The following is a 23,789-nucleotide window of genomic DNA, read 5'->3' on the forward strand; positions in this document are numbered from 1 at the left end:
CCACTAGTGTTTCAAGACCGGCCAGGGTGAGGACACGTGTTCAGTTGTAACGATTACCACTAGTGTTTCATTCACTACATTGTTGACTGGTACCCATACCAGTGTTTTTGAGCCCTAAATGATGGTTATGAGGTCCGGCTTTTGTTCATCCAGTGGTATACATAGCATGTAGGTGCTAACATACAGTGTTTGCAAGTCATGTAATTTCAGTTGTGTGTGTGTGTGTGTGTGTGTGTGTGTAGGATTCTACCTGATCTCGCCCTCGGAGTATGAGCGTTTCTCGTTGTCTGCACGGGTGATCACCGAACCGCTGTGCCAGGTGGAGGTGGACCGGCCTCATGACCCCACTGCCCTCAGGTAAGGGATCAGACCCTACTCAAGTCACAGCACCCAGCACAGGGTTTGGGGAGGGGAGCGGGAGGGGGAAGCAGTGAACTCTACACCACTTGCCTGAGCTCAGCGTAATGCCTTCTAATGTGAGGGCGATTATGCAGTTATTACCACTGGATGCAATCTGGAGACATTTATACCATTAGGTTCAACCTGATGCAAATTCTCTAAGACTCTGGAATATTTGCTTACTATCCCTAAGGCAGTCAGTTAATTGCATGATGTTATCAGACCAGTGAAATCAATGCAGTGGAGGGGCCGGGCTTGCCAGATCGCTAGTGGTCAGGGGTAGCAGGGGAAGTATTTAGAATACACCTGATGTTATTGGCCACCTCTGAGGCCCTTTTGTTAGAGAATGTGTCCATATGACCGATTCCTCACACCGTTTGACACAACGTTCTTAAACTCCTCGCTCAAAATCCTGCTTACCAAAACTCTTAGACATAGGAGCGGTTTCTGTCCCCATGCCATTAACCTCATAAATAGCTGACCAGTACCATCTGCTATGCCATGTCTACTGTTGTTTCTTCAGATAGTTATTACGCCTTTCTTCACATCTGCAATGTATTGCACAAATACTCAAACATCACAATTTTTATTCCCATATGTGATGCACATTAGTGTTGTTTGCACTACCACACACAATTTACTGCTGGTATATTGTGTATTGTCTGTAACTAATATGTACATTGCCAGAGCTAAATTCCTTGTGTGTATATTAACATACTTGGCCATTCAATCTGATTCTGATACTCTTGCAGCGATGTCTGGCCTTTCAGTAAATAATGAATGAAGATGTCCATATCTAAGTATCAAAGTAAATTATGTTTTGAGCAAGAAGTTAATAAATTGAAGGTATACATGAAGATAGTGCCACTGGCATTATATGTGCTACAGCAATGTGGTTAAATTCACTCGGATTTTCTGAATAACATTCAGAACTTGCCCAAAGCTGCTTCTTGTTTTGTTTTATTTTTTTTAACTTTTAAGTTCTTTTAACCATACAGCTTGTAACCGGCTATTACGCCGCAGTGACTTGTAAAGCCATGATTTTCTGTGACTTATTTCTTCTATGAGTAATAATGTGGCTTGTCATTTGTGGGATATTTGCAGTGACAGCACAACTTCCCCACCTCACGCGAACGGCACTCATAAGAAGCAGACCACTGGAGAACACAAGTCCGTAGCAGAAGCCGAAGGTACAGCTCACAAAATGAACACACACATTTCTAAAAACACAACCAAGCTTGTCTTCATGTTTTAGTTTGGTGAGAATTTCCTTTCATCTTCTTCCTTTTCTGCTTTCCTCTTCCTCATTCTTGTGATCAAAGAAGGGTGCCCTGGTGGTAACCATAGAAACGGCAAGGGAAACGTCTTAAAGACTACAATAAAACATCCACTTTGGAGGAAAATGACCAGCAATTGGACACAATTAGTTTTTGGGGTCAAAGATGGGGAAATTGACTTAATAGCGTGGGCTGTTTGAAACATGCTTTAAGCACTTTTCTGGGTTGTAATATCTAACGTATTGTGTCTGACTATGCGGTAAGTTATATAACCGATAGATTGTGATGTGGATGACCTACTTAATTAGGAGGGTTAGGACTGGTTCTCTGCTTACCATCAATCTAAGTGACCCTGCATTTCTGTTAATATTTTCTATTCTCCCCCTCTCTCTCCTTCCTTAGGAATGGTGGATGAACTGCAGAATGCCCTGCACTCGACCACGCTGGATTCCCCCAACAGCAGTGCCGACATCACCATGGACACGACCGGAGAACTCACTGTGGAGGACGTCAAGGACTTCTTAGTGTAAGGCTTTCCATTTCAGTTCAGGGGCTCCCTTATTTGGTTTGCTTTTCCTTGGAAGGCTTTTCCCGTGATGACTTGCTGTGTTTGCGCTGAACTAGGACCGTTGACGGAGGCCGAGAACAACCGGAGGAATATCACAGAGGAAGACGCCCGGTCTCCTGGAATCTCATCAACTGAGCGCGGGGAGGGAAGCCCAGGGTGAGTCCCCCGTACAGCACACATGCGCTTAGCCCTAAACCCACTCCGCCTGAGCAGGTCTCCACTTCCGTATCTGGCTTTCTGCTCATCTGCCTGTTTCCTCTGTCTCTCTTGTTTGTTTGTCTGACTATCCACAGCCACATATACTGTATGTCTAATGCTGAGTCATTACTACGTCCAGCAGAGCTTAGCTACCACAGAGATGAGGTAGACCTTTTGGGCTCATGGTATACCTGGTAAAGGTGTTTCTTTATGTCTGCCTTATTGCTTTTAGCAGCAAGGGTGCCAAACCTTAGCAGTTAAGAGGATGGATGGATGGATGGATGGATGGATGGGTGGGTGTGTGTGTGTGTGTGTGTGTGTGTGTGTGTGGCAGTTAAGATTCTGGGTGTATATGTGTGCGCAGGGGCGAATCTAGGTTCCCACTTTTGGGGGGGCTAAGCCCCTTGATAAAACCTATTATTTTTCCTGTGACCCAGCAAAACTAGGGGGGTCTGGGGGCATGCTCCCCCATAAGAATTATTTTTTTCCTCTAGTGGGTTTTAGGAAGAGAAATTAACAAATTTAGATTTAAAATATGGCACAACAATAAACATATTGTAGACATCTGCTGAGATAGGTGCTAATTATACTGTAGCATGGTAGGGATTTGCAGCGCAAGTGAGTAGGTTAACATTGTAGGCACTAGCTAGTTATATCTGGCGGAGCTACTGAGTAGGGTAGCATACCCACAGGATCATTGAACTGGCATGATAAGAGAGCCACGACATATGTAATTAACTCGTTATTGAACCATTTAGTTTCTTTTACTATTTTAAACTCCATGTGCTATACCTTTTATATCCAGCAGATGATTAGGGCAGCTTTTATCAGCTTGGGTCGGACAGTCGCTCCGAGTCTGTTTACTAGACGTTATCACCGTTCACTAAATCAGTTGTTAGGTGTGAATTTGACGATGTCAAAATAAAAATATATATATATATATATATATTTTTGGGGGGGCTAAGGAAACTTTTGGGGGGGCTCCATCAGAAAGACAGCACCCTCCAATCCCACTCTAATCTGCCCGTAGGGAAAGACAGCCTATTGTTTTCACCCATTACACAGCTCTCCAAACTCCAGCACTTCTGCAGGCTCCAGCGCTGCCCCTGATCGCACTGCTTTCAGCGCCAGAGGTCACTTTCCATGTCGCATGAAACCCAATTAGAGTGTGCACTTAGTGCCACGCCACGTGACAATTACTCTCCGCGCGACCCAGGGGATGGCACTACCACTGGAGACAGAACGCTACCGAGCAGAGGGAGCCGCACCCACTCGGGGAGATGGGTGATCATAACATAAAGGAAGAGTGTGTGTCTGTGTGCAGAGTGTGTGTCTGTGTGCATTGTGTACATTCGTTTGTCTTTACTTGACTGCTGTTTGGTGTGTGTAATTATCGCGTGAGCACAAGAATATGGATAGTACTGTGAGTCTGTTTGTGTGTGTGTGTGTGTGTGTGTGTGTGTGTGTGTGTGTGTGTGTGTTTGACAGAGTATGCACACACGAATGTTCATATGTGTATGATGTAACTCACTTCCTCCAGGTCCTCGTCGGTGTTGGAGTCCTCCCTGGTCAGATCGGAGCCGGCGCTGGGAGGGATGTGCATCACGCGCCCGTTGCAGTCATGGTACTCCCCCGACTGGTATTGGCCCGACCCCAGCTGGATATCTGGGAAGTCCAGAGACCCAGGGCTCTGGACGGGACCCCCGGCAACGCTCCCCGCCCTCCCGGCTCCCTCTCCCTCAGACTCGTCGTCCTCGAAGCTCCCCCTGCCTACCCCCGCGAGGAGCGACTCCCGCTCCCCGGACGTGTCCTTCCTCTTGAGGCTCGGGGCGCGGCTCAGGCTGTTCCAACTGGACCTGCGGCTGCCCCAGTTACTGCCCGGCCCGCGTGGGTGGCAGGGGACCTCCGGGCTGCTCTGTGGGTGATGAAGAGGGTGATGAAGAAGAGAGCCACTTACAGACTTCAGCAGGAGCACAAGTGCTAGGCTCATCCCTGCCATGAGTAGCCCTAAATATAGTGAGACCACGTCCTTTGTGGTAATCCATTTTCAGGTAGCTTGTGTGTAGTTCCAGGCTACACATCAAAAGAGTAGCCTTTCGCTACATAGCCTGTGTATATGACCAAATCTCTGCCTGCAAATTCTGTATCCCTGATTTCTGTACATGCTTGTGCATCAAAAGCACACTACTTAGTGAGTGAAACATCACATGCCACACTCTACCGATGAGATATTTTTGTAATACTTTAAACTTTTGTAACTACTACAAATTTTTACAGAGACTGGTTAGTACTCTCGAAACTGAGCTCCACTGAACGAGGCCCAAGCATGCCTGAAATACACTCAATTTATGTACCTCTTCAAAAGTGTACTTCAGTTTATCACATAGACTGGTGAGTACCCTTGAAAAGGAACTCATCCAGCGAGGAACAAGGAAAGCTGCAATGGAGAGCCAGTGTCTCTGATTGTACTAAACTATAAACTGCTTTAGATGCGGAGGCCTAGCTGAAAGTGAACACCACAATGTATTGGTCCATTTCTAAACTCAGAGAGGCTCTGCAAAGCCTGAACACACACACTGAACACCATTACTCCTACAGTTCATTTCAAACATAATCTGGTAATCTGGTAATGTCTATCCTAAATATGAAGGGTTACCACACTCTTTGTCCCAATGTTCAGGAATGACAACAGCAACAACAAAAATGATAATGATGATTATTCCACTTACCAGGGACCTCTGGTCGTAAGCATTGGGGTCTATGGACACGTTGCTCCCTCGACGGGATTCCCCGAACCCCAGCATGGACTCAGGCCCCAGGGAGCCTTTGGGCGTGGGCATGGGCGTGGCCGCCGTGCGCATGATGATGGGCGGTGCCAGCGAGCCTCTGGGGTCCACGTGGCCATTGGCAGACATCATCAGCATCCTCAGCTCTGTGGAGGGGACGGGGACGGGGACGGGAGCGGAGAGCATGGCGGTGAAACGAAACCTTCCCACACCTCCAGCGCAATACAGACAGCACCGAACAGCCCTGAGGGGGACGGACCACCTGACCGAGCGTGCCCATATCCACACACATCATTAAGAGAGCAGGGGTGTGAGTGTGTGTGTGAGTGTGTGTGTGTGTGTGTGTTGTGGGGGGGGGGGGGGGGAGAAAGGTGGCAGGCCTCAGCACCTCAGCAGCATCTGTAGTGCAAGCAGTAGTAGTTAAAGTAAATGGAAGGGAACGCGCGTGAGCATGATGGCGTTTGCACCTGTCGTTTCTGCAAATGTACGGTGAGTAGGGGGGAGCACTCCTAATGTGGCTTCAGGGAGCCAGTTTCCTTGGTTGTTACGGCTGCCCATTGCACAGCCTGAACTGTCAGCCTGGCTGTGTGCCCAGGCGTGGGTGTGTGTGAGAGACAGAGACAGAGACAGAGGAGAGAACAGAGAGAGAGGGGAGGAGGGGGAGAGAGGAGAGAGAGAGAGAGAGGAAGAGAGAGGAGAGAGAGAGGAAAGCCAATGTAGCACAGAGCCGGAGGCCTAGTTTGGCCCATCATGTCCAAAGAGGACAAAGCCCAATCACGGCCTCAGCACAAAAGCACAACATCTCACCAACTGAGAGCCATTAGAGCTTTGCCCATATTTGCCTATACAAATCTACCACAGTCAGCACTACAAAATCACTGGAAGCTGCAGCATCTCCTTCAGTGGCTTGGACTGACAGGCTGAGAGCTCACTGGCTCAGGTTGGTGCAAAGTCGACCAACTGCATGACTTGACCTCATCAGCAGTGACAGGGAAGCCTAAAAAGGCACTTTTCAATTCATGGATCAGCAACACATCCTCTCCTCCAACAGTTGCACAGCCGCCTCATGAGTCATTGTTCAATGCCAATGCGGGAGATATCACTAAAACCAGTGATAGCTAAAGACCTTGTATAATGGTCTTGGTGAAATTAGATGCTCGTGGGCAAAACAGCTGAAGGAAAAATCTAAACGGGATTATAGCAATGACCAGTTACCCTCAACCCGTTAAACTTTACAGTACCAGACTAATGTCAACACACACCTCCACACACTGCCTCTGCTGAAACCACTGTGAAACAGAACCTCTTAAATTCACACCTTTTATAACATTAAATATACTACTGATTTATTTACAAAGATGCAGCAATTGAGACTAAGCCAACAGTACAAAAAACTCTTTACTGTCATGAGCTTGTGGATGTACGAACCTGTGTATGCTGAAAATTCAATGGCCTATAGCTAAACACAGTCCACTCCTAGCTGTAGTGTTCATATTCTACTCGTCTTTAATACTGGCAACATAATTTTGCAGTGCATTGCAATGCCTACATTCTGTGTGTGAGTGTGTGTGTGTGTGTGTGTGAGTGTGGTGTGTGTGTGTGTGTGTGTGTGTGTGTGTGTGTGTGTGTGTGTGTGTGTGAGTGTGTGTGTGTGTTCATCTTCCTGCCTGTTCTCCACACATTTCATCATGCTGTGCAGCAACCTGCACCAGACAGACGGGACTTGTTTCATAACACTCCTCAACCATTTGGTGTGTGTGTGTGTGTGTGTGTGTGTGTGTGTGTGTGTGTGTGTGGTGTGTGTGTGTGTGTGTGTGTGTGCGTGCATTTGTGAGTGTGTGTGTATGTGTGAGTGTATGTGTGTGTGTGTGTGTGTGTGTGTGTGTGTGTGTGTGTGTGTGTGTGTATGCGCGGGTGTGTGTGTGTGTGTGTGTGTGTGTGTGTGTGTGTGTTGTGCATGCGTGCGGGTAAAAGAGAGAGAGGAGGGAGAGAGAAAGAGAGACGGGTACGGAGACAGAAATCAGGGGGTGGAGACAGAGAGAGAGTGGTCTTGCTGCATAGTCCATGTGATGCCCAGAGCTGGTTGCACACAGTCTGTGGGTGCATGAAACTGAAGGCTGTGGCTGGTGAAGAACATTTAGGTGCAGGGCTTTAATAGGCAGGTCTAGGGATGGACAGGAATGGACGATCAATGGATTTGATTGGTGGGCTCACCTCTGTCACGCAGCTCTCCCACCCTCTCCTCCTCCTCGAAATTCGAAGAGCCCTTCTCGTCATCGGCCTCTGACTTCTCACAAGCATCTCCCTGTGAGGACACAACACACACACACAGGAGATAAGTCTGAGACTGAAGCGAGACACACATGTGAGTGGACAGCCCAAAGTACCCGAACAGCCCCAGGGGCAACTATAGAGACATTCTGAAGGAAATCAACCGAGCAAGACTCCGAAAAGACTCTGAAACTGTTGCAGTCACGCTCTTTCGGCTCAGAACCCCTGCAGCATTAATACAAACATCCTGTGTCACCTCAGACACTCACGTACCACACACACACACACCCACACCCACACACACACACCCACACACTCACACACACGGACACACACACACATGCAAACACACGGACACACCCACACACCCGCACACACTCACACACACGGACACACACACACACACACACACACACACTCACACACACACACATGGAGACACACACACACACACACACTCTCATACACACACACATGGAGACACTCACACACACACACACACACACACACACACACACACACACACACACACACACACACACACACACACACTCACACACACACACACACACACACACACACACACACACACACACACTCACACTCACCTCCACCAGCTGCGGTTCCCTCTCTAACACTAGGCAAGTGCTGTGTTCGCTACACCTCGGCGCCCGTGTGACAAGCGGGTGCAGGGAAACTGGCACTGACCCGTAACGGCGCTCAAACACCCCGCGGCAAAGCAGCGGCGCTCGCGGATACGGCCAGCCAATCACAAGAAGGCTGGCCCTGCCCCGCCGAGCTGAGCCGAGGGGAACGGGGTGGGGGCTTTTTTGGGTGGTGGGGGGTGGGAAAATGTCACCTTTCCTGCTGAGCGCAGGTTTGCTGACGGATGGCAGGGATGCTCTGAGAGCAAACATGACAGGTGCTGGCCAAACATTTATCACCGCGCAGAGACAGCATTTTAAAAAATGGATACAAATATGCTTAGAATGAAAAAAGGGGATGGTGGCAGGTTCAGCTTACCGCAAAGGTGTGGTCGTAGAGGGGAAAATGTCTCATTGTTTGTGTGTTTTCATGAACTTCAGTAAGTTCAGCATGTCTGAATCAGTTTATACTACATCTGGTCTACGGCCCCAGCTTGAGGCATTATAAATAATAAATATTTCAAAAACACATAATTCTACATATTTATGAACTATGTCTGTGTGTATGTGTATGTGTGTTCGTATATTTGTATGTTCCTGCTGTTTTTCCTTTACCTCAGCTTGAAAGCCTTCCACAAGGATGGCCACCAGCAGATGAACAGGACGTAGTTCCCAAAGGTCATCAGGGCCACAAAGTAGAGAGCCGCCCAGGGCGTGGTGGAGGCCATGCCGTTATACAGCACGACATTCCAGTCCTCTTGGTCAGAATCTGTGGCAATAAGCAGAGGAGAGTCTTAGGTACTGACTGGAGACTGGATACCTGAAGACAATTCAACATGAAATGGAGAAATGCCAAACTGTAGAAAATAGTTCATATTTGGAAACAAACAGCTTACTTGTAATGGTATAATGATCAAACCTGACATGTGTCCTAACGGCGCATAACACACAGTCATTGGTCGTAATTCGACAGGACTTTTTGTGACAGGTAAGCTGCATATTTATGACAGTGTTGTTCTGAAATGGGAGTGGTCCTAACTGATATATGAATCATTGTCATGTGTGTGCAGCTGGAGAAACTGAGCACCAGACAGATGGAACTTGTTTCATAACACTCCTCAACCATTTGTGTGTGTGTGTGTGTGTGGTGTGTGTGTGTGTGTGTGTGTGTGTGTGTGTGTGTGTGTGTGTGTGAGCGTGTGTGTGTGCGTGCATGTTTGCATGAGGTTGAAAGAGAGAGAGAGGAGGGAGAGAGAGACGGGTACAGAGAGTCAGGCGGTGGAGACAGAGAAAGAGAGAAAGAAACTGAGGAACTACAGACCCTGTCTAAAGTATGGTGATACATCTGATTAAAAGACGAGGATCAAAGCGTACAAATATTGAAACGTATAAATGTGAGCAACACAGCAAGGAAACGTAGATTCTAGTAGATTCTCCACCTCCGCTGAGTAAGTACGTAAGTCTCAATCCTGAAATGGAACCTTTTGACTCATCTGACCTCAAGACAAATGAAAGCTTTTGCTGCTTCCCAACTAATTCCATTTAAAGCAGTATGCTGAGAGATGAGATGTGAGTTCAGCACCTCAGCAGAGAGAGACAGAGAGAGAGGAAGAAAGAGAGAGAGATAGCGATAGAGAGAGAGAGAGAGAGAGAAGAGGAAAAAGAAATTGAGAGGTGGGGAAAAGTGCTGAACACAGAGTACAGGACAATCCTTTTAGGGCATTAAAGATGATCATCCCCACATGAGCCTGAGATGTAAGAGGTAACAGAGGAGCCAAACCTCACTGTATTACAGAGATAACTCTAAAGCCATGCAGGAGAATACCAATGTCATTTGCCTGCAGCTGTGGAGAAAGACAGAGAGAGAGCGAAAGAGAGAGAAAGAGAGAGAGAGAGAGAGAGAGAGAGAGAGAAAAAGAGAGAGAGAACACACTGTGGCAGGGGTTCTTGCAGCAGGGGCAGATGCTGCTGAGAGAATCTTCCGGATGGATGATGAGATGTCACAAGCAAGATGGACCTCTCTGACCCCTAACCCCTATTAAACCAAAGAGGTTAAGCTAACCTCACGACAGAGCCCTAATGGAGGCCAATGCTAAACTAATGCAATGGAGATGGTGTAACTGGGGAGCAGCTTTGAGCTGCTGGTTCTGACCTGAAACACAGTGACAATGGCCCACAGCAGAGAGTCAAAGTTCTTCCGGTCCGGAATGGTGTCCCCGTTCTCCGTGACCTGGCTGAACTTGGCATCCAAACAGATGCATTCCAAGAATACTGTGGCAGGAAGGAAAAACAACAAAAACAACAACAATCAGCCATTAAACCAAAGAGCAATTTGAGAGTAAAGATTGCCTCTCCGAGGGCAGGCATGACGAAGAAAGCACATTATCAGATCAGTTAATGTCCATCACAGAGCACATTGCATAGCCAGAATGGCATTTATGGGTAATCAGATGGAAGGATTGAACCGCACTTAAAGAGGCACGCTGAGAAACACACACACACACACACACACACACACACACACACACACACACACACACACACAAATGGTTGAGGAGTGTGTCCTCGTGTGTCCTTGTGTCTCGCTGTGTTTGCTTTCTCAATATCGTATTTCTGCAGGAGGGTATCACTTTCTTGGATCATAAACACTGCAAACAGCCATATACACACTCACACGTACATATATACATTTTCACACAGACAGGCACACAGAAGGACACAAAAGCTCAGAAATACCTCATGTTAACACTCACACACCTGAAAGTGAAGATTGTGGGAAACACACAGAAAGTGGACACATGACATAAATCAAACAATCAAACAAAAAACAAACAAAGCCAACCCCTGACCTGAAGGTGAAGATGAAGAGCATGAGGAGCATGCAGAAGGTGGCCACGTTGTCCATGGTCTTCATCAGCACCACCAGCTGTCTGCGCAGGGCCGGCAGGAAGCGCACAAGCTTCAGCACGCGCAGCAGACGGAACGTCCGCAGCACCGACAGACCCCCGTCCGCCTGCCCGATGATCTCCCACACACTACCCATCACACAGACACACACACACACACACACACACACACACACACACACACACACACACACACACACACACACACACAACATTGCTTTGAGATTGTCTCCTACAACTTACTATAGTTTAGAGGAGACTAGAATATTTTAGCTTCAGCAGTCATTTAGAAGTTATCAGAAGATGATACACAATTTATTTTGGTTAAGGCTGACTATGGATATAGCAGAATATGTTATGGTAGATTACAAAGTCAGGCTGTTTCAGCTGCCAATTCATCTTTGCAAAAAATCCTTTTGAAATGATTTCTTGGGGAGATGTCCTCAGATCTCCTTGGGGAGATTAGAAAAGATTTATATTCTGATTGTGTATGACATCAAATACCCCTTTATATATCACGTCAATCAACAACTTTTCCACCTTTTTCACAAAAAAACATTATGTATTTCATAACTCAATTCAATTTAAAAACCAAACCATCTGCACAGTAAACCAGTCGGCATACAGTACATGACATTGACCATACCACACTACGATACACGTGGCACCGACCCAGCCGCTGCTTCCCGGATCATGAATCCATCACACAAGCACAGCATATGAGCCAATCCCACAAGCACAGCATATAAAGCCAAGGTCAGCTATTTTTTCCTGGCACAACGCATGATTACCGTGCAGTAATGGCCGCCCAGAGGACACGCTGATGTCATGTGTGCACACAGCTCTAGTCAGTGGCCCTCTGCAGGTGTGCTCCGTGTCACATTGCATGAGACGCCACAGGCTTATAAATCAACACTGACGCACACAGGCTGAAGGGCACAGATATGAAGCCCAGTCGGAAAGAGAGTGGGCGTGATATGCCACGCCATTGCGATTGACGAGAATTAATAAAGACACTCCCAGTGTTGTTGACATAAATGGAGTCAGTAAACTAATTTGAATGTGAGACCTGTTTACATTAGTGTGCTTTGTTGATATGATTTGTTATATGAATATATCTCATGTGAGTAGGGGTGGGGGGGGAGGGTTATGACATGTTTGGGATATGTTATGCCATATATGCTTAATAAGAATGTATGAAATATTGTAAAACCCAATTTAAACCAATACAAAAAAAAAATCAGTAAAGCTGTCCAACCAGAACTATCAGCATGATCAGTCTGTCTTAGACAAAGGGTTGTTTTCCAATATTATTTGCCCCTGACCATTGTATTGAGTAACAAAACTGTTTGTGTCCTTTCATGTGTGCTATTATTATTTTTTAAACCAGGCACACTTCCTGGAAAGTCCTGGTTACTTAAAATCAAATTCACATGAAAGGTTATTTACAAAGAAGGCTACAAGGCAACACTCACCTGATGACAACAATGATCCCATCAAAGATGTTGTAGGGGTTCTTGATGTAGCCGAAGAAGCCAAAGGCTAGGAGTTTGAAGAGCATCTCCAGGACGAACATGCTGGTGAAAACGATGTTGCTGATCTCCAGGATGTCTGTAAGCGCATCAGGCTGTACATAGAAACACACACAACACACACACACATATGCACAGGTACATATGAATACACATAAATACACACATACTCATGCAAAGACCCGCAGGATTATAGGAACAAATACACACACACACTAATTTGTACATGAACACATACATACAATCATACACACATACATGCAGGCTTACAAACTCACTCACTGTCTCTCTCTCTCTCTCTCTCTCTCTCTCAAACACACACACACATACACACACACACACACACACACACACACACACACACACACACCAAACCATAGCTCATTAATTAGTGAAGGTCAGACCCATGTCTCGTCCCATCAGGACCAAGAACCGATGACACTCATAATTACTTCATCTTCTCTTGGGCACCACCGCTTGCCCAAGGACTCACACAGAGTCATGCAACACAACCCTGTCGGTGTCCTCATCAACAAAAACAACACTGCAAAACACTCAACATAGACTCGCATCCGCATTCATTTCTTTATCTGTCTGTTTTGACACGCAGAGTGGGTAAGAATAAGGCACGGTCGATGATATTTGGACGAGCTGTCAAGAAGAGGTAAGAGCGAAGCATGACGCAGGTCTGAACTGTCAATATCGAGCTTCGTGTTTCTTTGTTGTGAAAGTTATTCACTGCACTTTTTGTTACATATCATATAGAGAGCCAAGCAGCGATGTGAAATTTAATTTCATTGAGTCGTTTCTGCTCCAGATAGATACTGGCAGTTCGGTGCATATGCTGCGGGCAGTCTGCGCACTAAGCAATGTTAAAACATTTGCAATTACAACCCTTGAGCACTCCAATACTGATCAATATGTAAATTACCCCCGGTTCTGCGGTTCTAAGCAGTGATTGGGATACCATTGACCTGTAGCCCGCCCTTACCTTGACACATTTGTTAGGTCACAGGGAGTACATTGCTGAAATTTTAAATCAATTTAGTCTATCAATTAAGTAAATTATCTCTTTAGGCAAATGTCTGATCAACTTGTCAACAACCACCATTACTTCACTACTTCATTGCTGGATTTATCAGATCAAACACAAAAAATGACTCCAGGTCTGTTTGTGAACAGTACACTTTTCTCTCATTTTGTTCCTGTCTGTTTTGAGGTAGGGATCCAAGAAACACTGCCTCCACAATACAATTCAATCGATGCTATTTTGACAGCCCGTCAGGCAGGAGCGGAGACTGTAGCACATCACAGGTCGAAACAGTCAAAACTGCGTGTTGGGTTTCCTCGTTGTGCAACTTCGAAACGCAAGTGAAGCTAGTCACCGCACTTTTGGGGTTTCATTTCGAGCCAAGCCATTCTGCAGCATTTGACTGATCAGGCCACACAACGTTTTTAAAAATCCTAGTCTCGTTTGCATTCTGAAGACTATCACATTGCATTTGCTGTCACAACACACACACACACACACACACACTGCCTGTCTGTGCCCTGACAACTCCGAAACACATATCATCATCCCCCCTAAGCCACTCCCATCCATCAATATGCAAATCATATATGTAAGCGCAACATGCAGTTATGGGCAGTGACTGAGAAAATCAGTAACCTGCAGCAAGCCCTTAACTTGACACATTTGTATAGGTCACAGTGACTACATTGCTCGAGTATAATTTTAATCAATTACATTTAAATTGATTCTCAGCGAATTATCTCATTTAGGCAAATACCTACTCAACCATGTGCTACTTTCAAAAGTCGCTTTGCATATTGCACACTCGCAGGCAGAACAGCGCATTCAAAAATATTTGAAGGCAGCAGTTGGGAGGGCAGCACATGAAATCATAATCACTGGTGTCATGACCACAATTTAAGAACTGAGAAGACCAAATATTGTGCTTTTTCAGTGGCACATAGCCAACACACACCAAAACCAACCACTGAGCACCAGATGTGTGTGAGACCATTGTTGGGATGCTACCCTCTTCAACGCTCTGGCTCCACCATCCACCACATTGAGGCAGAAAATCATTCTTTTGCAGTCACAGCTTCCTGCCAGCAGGGGGCACTGAGGCCTGTCCTGGCCTCCCCAGCACTGCCCAGGCAGGTACCCACTATGGCGCTAGAGCCACTGGTTTTAACCAAGAGAATCACTACATCCTGCCCTCTCTCCAACTCACCAACTACTATTCTCCAAAGAAGGATGTCATATGCATCAAGAGTGGTTATGGAAAACTTGAGTGAGTGAGTGAGTGAGTGAGTGAGTGAGTGAGTGAGTGAGAGAGAGAGAGAGAGAGAGAGAGAGAGAGAGAGGGAGCGAGAGAGAAGGTTTATGGTTATGAGTGAAGTGAAGCACGTCCATCGGTCCATATTATGTGCAATGAAGGGTAGAGCCAATGGGACAAGCAGGTCTAATACCTCATTTAAACTGCTTTCACTCTGCTTCAGTGGATTAGGGGCAGAGGAGCTGTGATAAGGATTGTATAAGCTCATATCTGACTTTATTGAAACTTGATTGAAGGTGCTTAAAAATAAATGTGCATAATACGTACGCATCTCCATAATGTAGTAATAAATAAATACAGAGGAATAAAACAATCACAGTCACTGTACAACACTGAGAGACTTTTTTCTGCTAGAACAACTTTCATCACCTTTTTCTGTACTATGACAGAGGGTACACTTGGGCAGGCAGTTTCAGTTTCAGAGATTCTGGGGCAGTTGGAGAGAAGTGCTATCCAGGGACTCTGGGGCTTTTAGTCATCTTTATAAAAAAAAATTAAAAAGTGCTAAAAAGTCATCATCATATCTCTTCACGGTCAATTTAGGAAAGCTGTTGCGGGGGGGGGGGGGGGGGGGGCTGGGGCAGTACTGTTGGGCTGGGGCAACCATGTGTGAAGAGAAGACATTTTCTTGGCTTGATTAGACTGATTTGGGAGTTGCTTAGCTTAGCTGCAAGGCTGCTCTGCCCTCTCTCCTCATTGGCTATCGGCTTGGGAGCGCTGGCCCGTCAATCCCATTTGTAAGTGGAACAACTTCCTGCAGGAATGCTCCCTCCCTCCCCTCCCCTCTCCTCCCCTCCCCGCCTCTCCTCCATCCTGGTCGCACTCGCCCAATCAGGCCTGGTGGCGGCAGTGGTGGGGAGGGTATGAGGTTAATGAAAGCCAGTCACTGCCGTGATCCCATGTTTAGATGGGTGAAGGCACGGCATCCCTCCCCTTAAATTACTGCACACTGTACCCTGCCATTAGCCTGGGGGAGTTTGTCTGTGTGAAAGTGTGTGTGTTTGGGTGTGTGTGTGTTATGTGTGTGTGTGTGTGTGTGTTATTTTTGTGTGTGTGTGTGTGTGTGTGTGTGTGTGGGTGTGTGTGCGGCGATGTGTAGCACCTACCCAGCTTGCCGTGACCTCAGTAATGAGTCTGACCTGAGAGCGACTGACCCCCCATAATCACAGACCCACCGGGGTCGACTGTAATAGTGCCTTCCGCTTGCCTGCCTGCCTGCCTGCCTGCCTGCCTGCCTGCCTGCTGTTTCTCTGTGTAACTGTGCCGTGCACTACGAATGTGGCCTTCCATTTGAAATCCCCTCTTTCATGTGAGTGGATAGAGCACAGGCTGCTGGCTATTATGATGCCAGTGTTTTGATGAGGTGGTGAGGAATTAATACAGAGGAAAAGAAAAAGAGAGAGAGAGAGAGACAGACGGAGAAAGAGAGAGAGAGAGATGGAGAGGGTAGGAAGGAGAAAGAAACATGCAGTATTTCTGAAATATTTAGTGGTTTCATTTTCAATGTTTAATTTCCATCGTCCGAAAGCGACGCCTCTCAGTGATCAAAACGAGCTCATATCTCTGCAGCTCTGCCAGAGCAGACAGCCTCAGTGTCTAACACACACACACACACACACACACACACACACACACACACACACACATACACACACACACACACACACACACTGGCTGGGCGGGGACTTTCAATTATTTGGTGAGCTTGGAGCATGTCTAACAAGACTTTGTCCTCTCTGGAAGGAAACTTACGGCAGTGAAACTTGGTACAAGCTCAGGGGGCAACCAGGCTTTTTTTTATTTCATTCCACGAAAACACATGATCCATGAGTATGTGAGTTGGAGAAGTGCTGTGTAACCAGACCACAGGGTCAGACACATCAATCTTTCAGAGCTGTGTGTGTTTCACACACACAGATTTAGCCAACATGGTTATCGAAAGTGACTCAGAGCAGCACAGTGCGAGCAGGCATCTAATCTCCACACACACACACACACACACACACACACACACACACACACACACACACACACACACACACACACACACACACACACACACTCACACTCACACACCAGTAAGGGGCAGTAGCAGTAACAGCAATCTAGTGTTTAAAGGTCACACTCCTATCACACACACACACACACACACACACTTACTTACACACACGCACTAACACACACACACCCCCATCACTCCGGTCAGACCTACCTGGAAAATAGCAATCCAAGCATAGCCAATGTTGTCAAAGTTCACTGCCCCGTTGTGCGGGTTGAAGTCCCCGGTGTGGCACACGTTGTAGTACTGGTTCCAGTTGATGCAGACGTTCCTGCTGCCCGCGCTCACAACATGGTGGGCGTAGCCGTAGAGCGGTGCCTCCAGCATGCACGTCACGTTGCCCTCCTTGGAGGGGGGCACTTCGTTGCAGTGGCGCCTGCCGTTCTCTTTCGGCGAGGAGCAGATGAAGGGGCCATCCTCGTCCTCCTTATCCATGTAGAAGGAGCTCGTGAAGGATAGATTAGACATGCTGTGGGGGGGGGGGGAGAGGGGGGGCAATGAGAGAAGGAGAGAAGGAGAGGGAGGAGAGAAGGAGAGGAAGGAGAGGGAGGAAAGGAGCAGAGATGGAGGAGAGAAGAAAAGAGAAGAAAATGGCCTGTGAGATAATATTTCATGCAAGAGCTGCTTTTCTGAGCAAAGATGAAGTCACTTCCTGGGCCAAATTGCATTTGGCAACACTCCAGTAGCAAACACAATTTAGTCCGTAACAAGCCTTAATAGTTGTTCAGCTAAACACTCCTGAATATAAATCTCTCAATTATCCTGGCGCAGGTGATCAGTGTAAATATAATAGACAAACATCTCACTCAACAAGGTGGAAGAACAGGAATCCCATGCTGATGTATTTATTTCCAAACAGTTTTCTGAATGTACGTGACATGCAAAGGGTTAGGCACCCCCTGGTCAAAATTTCTGTTACTGCGAATAGCTAAGCAAGTGAACGATGACCTGCTTTCCAAAAGCCATAAAGTTAACACAATAATAATAGAGTTACTACATCACGCATGTTGACATATATCTTAATCAAGATCCCTTTTTTATTCCCGTCTTTTACAGTTTCAAAAGGGCCGAAAGCAAAAGTCCGGGCACTCTGTATTAGGGCTGAACGATTTGGGAAAATAATCTAATTGCGATTTTTCTCCAAATATTGCGATTGCGATTTAATATGCGATTAAAAAAAAAAAAATCCCAACAAATCGTAACGTAATTTTATTTAACTGCTCATTACAGAATCAAGAACAACAAATCGTGGCTTTGCTACTGTGCATTTAAGTAATTAAAACAAAGTCATTGTAAGAATAAACACAAGGCATGCACTTTTAACACTGGTGCAAAATGTACCATCTTAAAAATATATATATATATATATATATATATATATATATATATATTTTTTTTTAGACCACGTTTTTAATCGCGAACGTTGCGGTTAGAAAATCGCGTTCTATCATATTGCGATTAAAATCGCAAATGCAATTAATGTATGCTCAGTACTTAGAAACACCCTCTTTAGGAAGTTCTTGGCCATCTTGCATGCACTGCTCTGTTGAGGTCTATCCACAGATTCTTAATGTCGTTTAGGTTGGAGGACTGTGAGGGACATGGCAAAACCTTCAGCTTGCCCCTTTTTGAGAAGTCCATTGTGGGGTGTGTTTTGAGGTGTGTTAGGAACAGTGTTGTAGGAAGATATCCTCTTTTCATCTTCAGCTTTTTTTAACAGATGTTGTGATATTTGCTTCCAAAATATGCCCAAAGTATGATCAATCCGCCCCCGTGCTTAACAGTTGGAGGGTGTTCTTTCATGAAATTTCAGTCAACAGGACTTGCTTCCAAAAAGCATCAGGCTTGTTTCGATGTTCTTTGCAAACATCTGACACTGAATTTTTGTGGCGAGGAGGACACAGGAAAGGTCATATTTTTTATTACACATTATTTTATTTTAATAAATGAATAAATTAATTTTATTTTATTTTATTCAGAGTGCTAGGCAGCTACTTAGTGGGGGCCATGACTGCTAATCAAGGTTTAAGGGGTCAGGGTATTCATGAAGGTTTAAAGTTGGCATCACCCAGGCTTTCTTAATGATGACTGTGAACACACCATTGCCCAAAACAGCTAATGAAGGTTACAGGTAACAGCTATCTGAGAGCTCAAATCTCTTCGGGGAGTCCAACCTTTGGCACGGTGCTCCTTTCCTTTTTCCACTCTAAAATTCTACAAAAACAAAAATTGACACCACTCATCTTACTTAAAATGTTAGAAGAATGTTCACCATTGACTTGTTAATGGAGATCAGATCAGTTCTCATTGAACTACTCACAGTAACAGACATTTTGACCAGGGCTGCCCAACCTTTTGCATGCCACTTTTGCATGCCACTATAATAAAGCTCCTGTCCTGTGAGTCAGTTGTTTTGAGGATGAGGAGAAGGAAGAGGAAGAAGAGGTGGAGGAGGAAGAGGCAGGTCTGCTACCAGGGAGCCTGACATGTGACAGCCCCCTGCAGCTTGACTCCACAAGTTGAGCGGTGCTCTGGCTGTGAGCCGTGCGCAGTAAACAGCACTCGATGCTGCGCACTGGGATGCTGTCTCCTTCCCCATCATATTCAAATCAAGGCACAGCGGTGGCTATGCAAAGAGTGCATGGAGGGTGGAGGGAGGGAGGAGGGTAAACTAATTTGTTCCATTACATCAAGAAACAGGACAAGTTCGGTGTACTGTGCATGTCTTTCTCTCTCTCTCTGTGTGTGTGTGTGTGTGTGAGTGTGTGTGTGTGTGTGTGGTGTGTGTGTGTGTGTGTGTGTGTGTGTGACAGCCAATGTATCTCTGCGTGGGTCTGTCTGTTAGTGTGTGTGGGCTGAGAGACAAGTATAAATGTACAAAATGTAAATGTACAAATGTATATGTGTGTGTGGTGTGTGTGCACAAGTGCCTCCACTCCTGTGTGTCTCTGTGAGAGTGTGTGCCGTGTGGTGTTTCCTGTCGTGCAGTGTTCCAAAAGTCTAACTCCTCTGCTCTCCTCTGCCCTGCTCTTCCTGACCTTGTGCACAGCAGGGGCAGAGGTGCGTGTCCAGGGGCACTGCGGGGACTGACATGCTTCACTGTTGTCCTGCCAGAGCGCGATGTTCAGTTTACACATCCATCAGCGAATGAAATGCTATTGCTGCCGGCGACCGCGCCTGCCACTTCCAATCATGTTAGAGCAGCCGGACTGACCCCCCACCCACCCACAAGAGGACAGGGGCAGGGGAGAGGACAAGGGAGAGGGAGGAGAGGAGAGAGGAGAGGAGAGGAGAGGAGAGAGGAGAGGAGAGGAGAGAAGAGAAGAGAAGAGAAGAGGAGAGGAGAGGAGAGGAGAGGAGAGGGAGAGGAGAGGAGAGAGGAGAGGAGAGGAGAGGAGAGAAGAGAAGAGAAGAGAAGAGAAGAGAAGAGAAGAGAAGAGGAGAGGAGAGGAGAGGAGAGGAGAGGAGAGAGAAGATGAGAGGAGAGAGGAGAGAAGAGGAGAGGAGAGGAGAGGAGAGAAGAGGAGAGGAGAGGAGAGGAGAGGAGAGAGAAGATGAGAGGAGAGAGGAGAGGAGAGGAGAGGAGAGGAGGAGAGGAGAGAAGAGAAGAGGAGAGGAGAGGAGAGGAGAGGAGAGGAGAGAAGAGGAGAGGAGAGGAGAGGAGAGGAGAGGAGAGAGAAGATGAGAGGAGAGAGGAGAGGAGAGGAGAGAGGAGAGAAGAGGAGAGGAGAGGAGAGGAGAGAAGAGAAGAGGAGAGGAGAGGAGAGGAGAGGAGGAGGAGGAGAGAGGAGAGGAGAGGAGAGGAGAGGAGAGGAGAGGAGAGAAGAGAAGAGGAGAGGAGAGGAGAGGAGAGAAGAGGAGAGGAGAGGAGAGGAGAGGAGAGGAGAGGAGAGGAGAGGAGATGAGAGGAGAGAGAGTGCGAGAGGGGAGGTAGAGATTCGGACAAAGAGCATTGATAAGGGCAATGAATACTTACGCCTTTATGGTATCCTCTTCCATAAAACACCTGTTCCTCAGCAGCCCGTTCCACAGTTGCACCCCGACAATGCCGAAAATAAAGAAGACAAAAAAGCACAGGAGAAGGACGTTGCCTAACATAGGCAGAGTATCGAGGAGAAGAGTCACCAGTATCCTCATACCTGCAGAGGGAAGAGAGAGGGGAAGAGATGCAATCATCAAACACTGACAGCATATCGCAATGCACAGCAAAGGCTAACCTTCTCTGCAGGTTTGACATTTGAATATGTCATGAGCAGTAAGTTATGGTCTATCCAGTGGCGAAGCAGAAAAGCAGCCAATAAAAAACAAACAAACAAACTCAATGGCTTGTGTCTAGCACAGCTTTAATGAGCACTGTGGCAAATAACAGCCTGCAAGTCTTGCAGAACTACAGTGCGGCACTAGATGTTCCGGCCAACATCTTAATGACCCCCTGCCCCCCTCCCCCCACCCACCACCAAAAACATAAATCTTGAGGCCGTGAATTTTTCTTCTGACATCTCTGACATGTGACATGGGTGATAATGAATCATTCACAGGAGTTAATTATAACATTTTAATGGTCATCAGCATGTTTAACACAAGCATATAACCCCCCCCCCCCCAACCCCCACCCCTTGATAGGGTGTTTTTACACTTCTGGCAGGCATTTAGAAAGACAAATCCCAGCGCTGCACAACAATGCTTGATAGAGCAATGAAACTCCATCTTTGTGGCTAACTAAGCGCAATGCATTTGGACCAGAGGGCCTGCATGACTGTGACTTTTACAGACAGCCACAGATCCCCGACAAAACAGAAAAATACTGCGTTGTTAAAATGGATCGCCATCAAGGCACGCTGTGGGCTGATCTTGCCGACAAATTAAACTTTACGTCTTCCTTTGAGCCGTGAGGGAGGAGTGCAGCTACAGTCTGGAGAAATATACAGGGAGAAACATAAGCACAAATGATCCCCCCACCCCTATGCCTTATGGCTCAGGAGATGAGTGTGTGTGTGTGTGTGTGTGTGTGTGTGTGTGTGTGTGTGTGAGAGTGTGTGTGTGTGTGTGTGTGTGTGTGTGTGTGTGTGTGTGTGTGTAACGAGTAATGCATCAGTGATAGCAGCAGCGGTCCCCGTTGCCAGCTTTATGCACGGAGCAAAAATAAAACAAAGACCAAAACCCCAAATACGATGCCCACCCATGCTTATAAATACCCCAAACAATGAGGCAAAGTAGAACAATCAGGAAAAAAAGCGGGATGTGTTTGTGTGTGTGTTTGTGTGTGTGTGTGTGTGTGTGCAGCTAAAAAGAGATACAGATTGTTCATGCGTGTGTTTGTGTCTGTGTGTGTGTAGGGAGTGGCACAGAATAATGCAAGACCTTTTTTCCACATTAACTCCCTTCATGAAGAGCCTGAAGCGCACAGAACAGCATGCCGATGACAAAAAGAGACGCCAGGCTCATCCCTCCCTCTTGGTGCTTTGAATATTCTAACACGGTGTCATCACACAATAAAGGTTACCCCAGGGGATACACAACTACCCCTCCTTCACTGCTCTGACAAACAAAGTCCCTGTTCTATATTTCTGGACTGTGCTGCTTGTTTGCACTTGATGGAAGTAATCCACCTTTGACGCTTCGGTGCTGAAGCGCCACAGGAGAACATCCACGGCCAAATTCAGAGGGGGAGAACGTGCATAGATATAGCCAACCAGAGACACTCCGGGGACGTCACATCACATCACATGACAGAGGCTGATGCTAATGCCGATGCTGGGAGAGCTGAAACAAGTGACGTGACACACCAGCATATTGAACAGAGCAGATAACACAGAGATTAATCTGGTCTGGACTGGGCTGCTATTCCAGATTAATCCCCAGGATGCCAGAGAAAGAGAATATATATATATATATATATGACAATCCTTTGAAGGAACTACAGCACTGAGTGTCTAATTGTAAAACATCCCTCCTCCTCTCCCTGTCTCTAATTGTGAGTCAGTCCGAGGTGGGCCACAGCAGACAGACAGAGGTAAAGGGGAGTTCACGGCACAGCTCAGCTGTGTAGCTCTAGTTGGGATTCAGTTGCAGTTTCCCTCTCCCTGGACGGCTGGTACCAGCTACTACACCGCGCAGAGTAGACTCTCTACTGAAGATACAGGGAGCCACGGCCATGACCGGCTGCCACCACCACTGGGAAAGATGAAAAGCTAACCTACCTATCACTACCTAAAAGACAAAAACCCCCTGCCAAATTGATCTGCAGGGAACTAAACACCGTCCTCTGTGCAGACCAGTGAGGACCACCACCGGTTCTGACAGCAAGGTGTGCAAAAACACTGCAGAGCGCCAGACTGCAAGTTGATTGTTACACAATACAACACAGGCCCCGGCAACCTCCGCTAACCCTGGTGCTTTCAACACCTCTCTCCCTCTCTCTCTTCTCTCCCCCCTTTCTCTGTGATGTGTGTGTGTGTGTGTGTGTGTGTGTGTGTGTGTGTGTGTGTGTGTGTGTGTGTGTGTGTGTGTGTTTCTGTGTGGCTGGTGTAATTTAGGAGTGTAGGATGTAGGGAGAGGCCCTTAAATGGGCTTGTTCTGAGAGGTCTGTGGAGAAGAAGGTGGGGAGTGGGGAGTGGGGAGTGGGGAGTGGGGAGCGGGGAGCAGGAGCAGGAGCAGGAGCAGGAGCAGTGAGCAGTGAGCAGGAGCGGGAGCAGGAGCAGGAGCAGTGAGCAGTGAGCGGGAAGCGGGAGCAGGAGCAGGAGCAGGAGCAGGAGCAGGAGCAGGAGCAGGAGCAGGAGCAGTGAGCAGTGAGCAGTGAGCAGG

At 46.9% G+C, this 23,789-nt stretch overlaps 2 protein-coding genes and 1 pseudogene across 2 annotated transcripts in view; 1 reads left to right on the top strand and 2 right to left on the bottom strand.

The window, feature by feature from the left end:
- Nucleotides 1-2,696, top strand: part of LOC116224634 — a 34,499-nt pseudogene extending 31,803 nt beyond the window's left edge.
- A 1,238-nt stretch (nucleotides 2,697-3,934) lies between these two features.
- On the bottom strand, nucleotides 3,935-5,303 carry LOC116219609 (voltage-dependent T-type calcium channel subunit alpha-1H-like). Its single transcript, XM_031564337.1, has 2 exons — nucleotides 5,172-5,303; nucleotides 3,935-4,357 (listed from the first exon to the last, which is right to left on the bottom strand). Exons 1-2 carry the CDS (start codon nucleotides 5,301-5,303, stop codon nucleotides 3,950-3,952), a joined length of 540 nt encoding a protein of 179 aa, XP_031420197.1. The 3' UTR covers nucleotides 3,935-3,949.
- Nucleotides 5,304-5,368: 65 nt separating this feature from the next.
- LOC116220020 (voltage-dependent T-type calcium channel subunit alpha-1H-like) overlaps nucleotides 5,369-23,789 on the bottom strand; it is a 64,353-nt gene continuing 45,932 nt past the window's right edge. The window contains exons 6-14 of the mRNA XM_031565177.2: nucleotides 20,962-21,124; nucleotides 17,105-17,454; nucleotides 12,525-12,690; nucleotides 10,993-11,178; nucleotides 10,374-10,414; nucleotides 8,759-8,912; nucleotides 7,616-7,724; nucleotides 7,443-7,533; nucleotides 5,369-5,490 (exon numbers count right to left, since the gene is read on the bottom strand). Of these exons, the coding sequence (XP_031421037.1) occupies nucleotides 5,369-5,490; nucleotides 7,443-7,533; nucleotides 7,616-7,724; nucleotides 8,759-8,912; nucleotides 10,374-10,414; nucleotides 10,993-11,178; nucleotides 12,525-12,690; nucleotides 17,105-17,454; nucleotides 20,962-21,124 (1,382 nt within the window). The remainder of the gene's footprint in view (nucleotides 5,491-7,442; nucleotides 7,534-7,615; nucleotides 7,725-8,758; nucleotides 8,913-10,373; nucleotides 10,415-10,992; nucleotides 11,179-12,524; nucleotides 12,691-17,104; nucleotides 17,455-20,961; nucleotides 21,125-23,789) is intronic.

Source organism: Clupea harengus, chromosome 1 (genome assembly GCF_900700415.2).
Source record: "Clupea harengus chromosome 1, Ch_v2.0.2, whole genome shotgun sequence".
In the NCBI taxonomy this organism is placed as follows: domain Eukaryota; kingdom Metazoa; phylum Chordata; class Actinopteri; order Clupeiformes; family Clupeidae; genus Clupea; species Clupea harengus.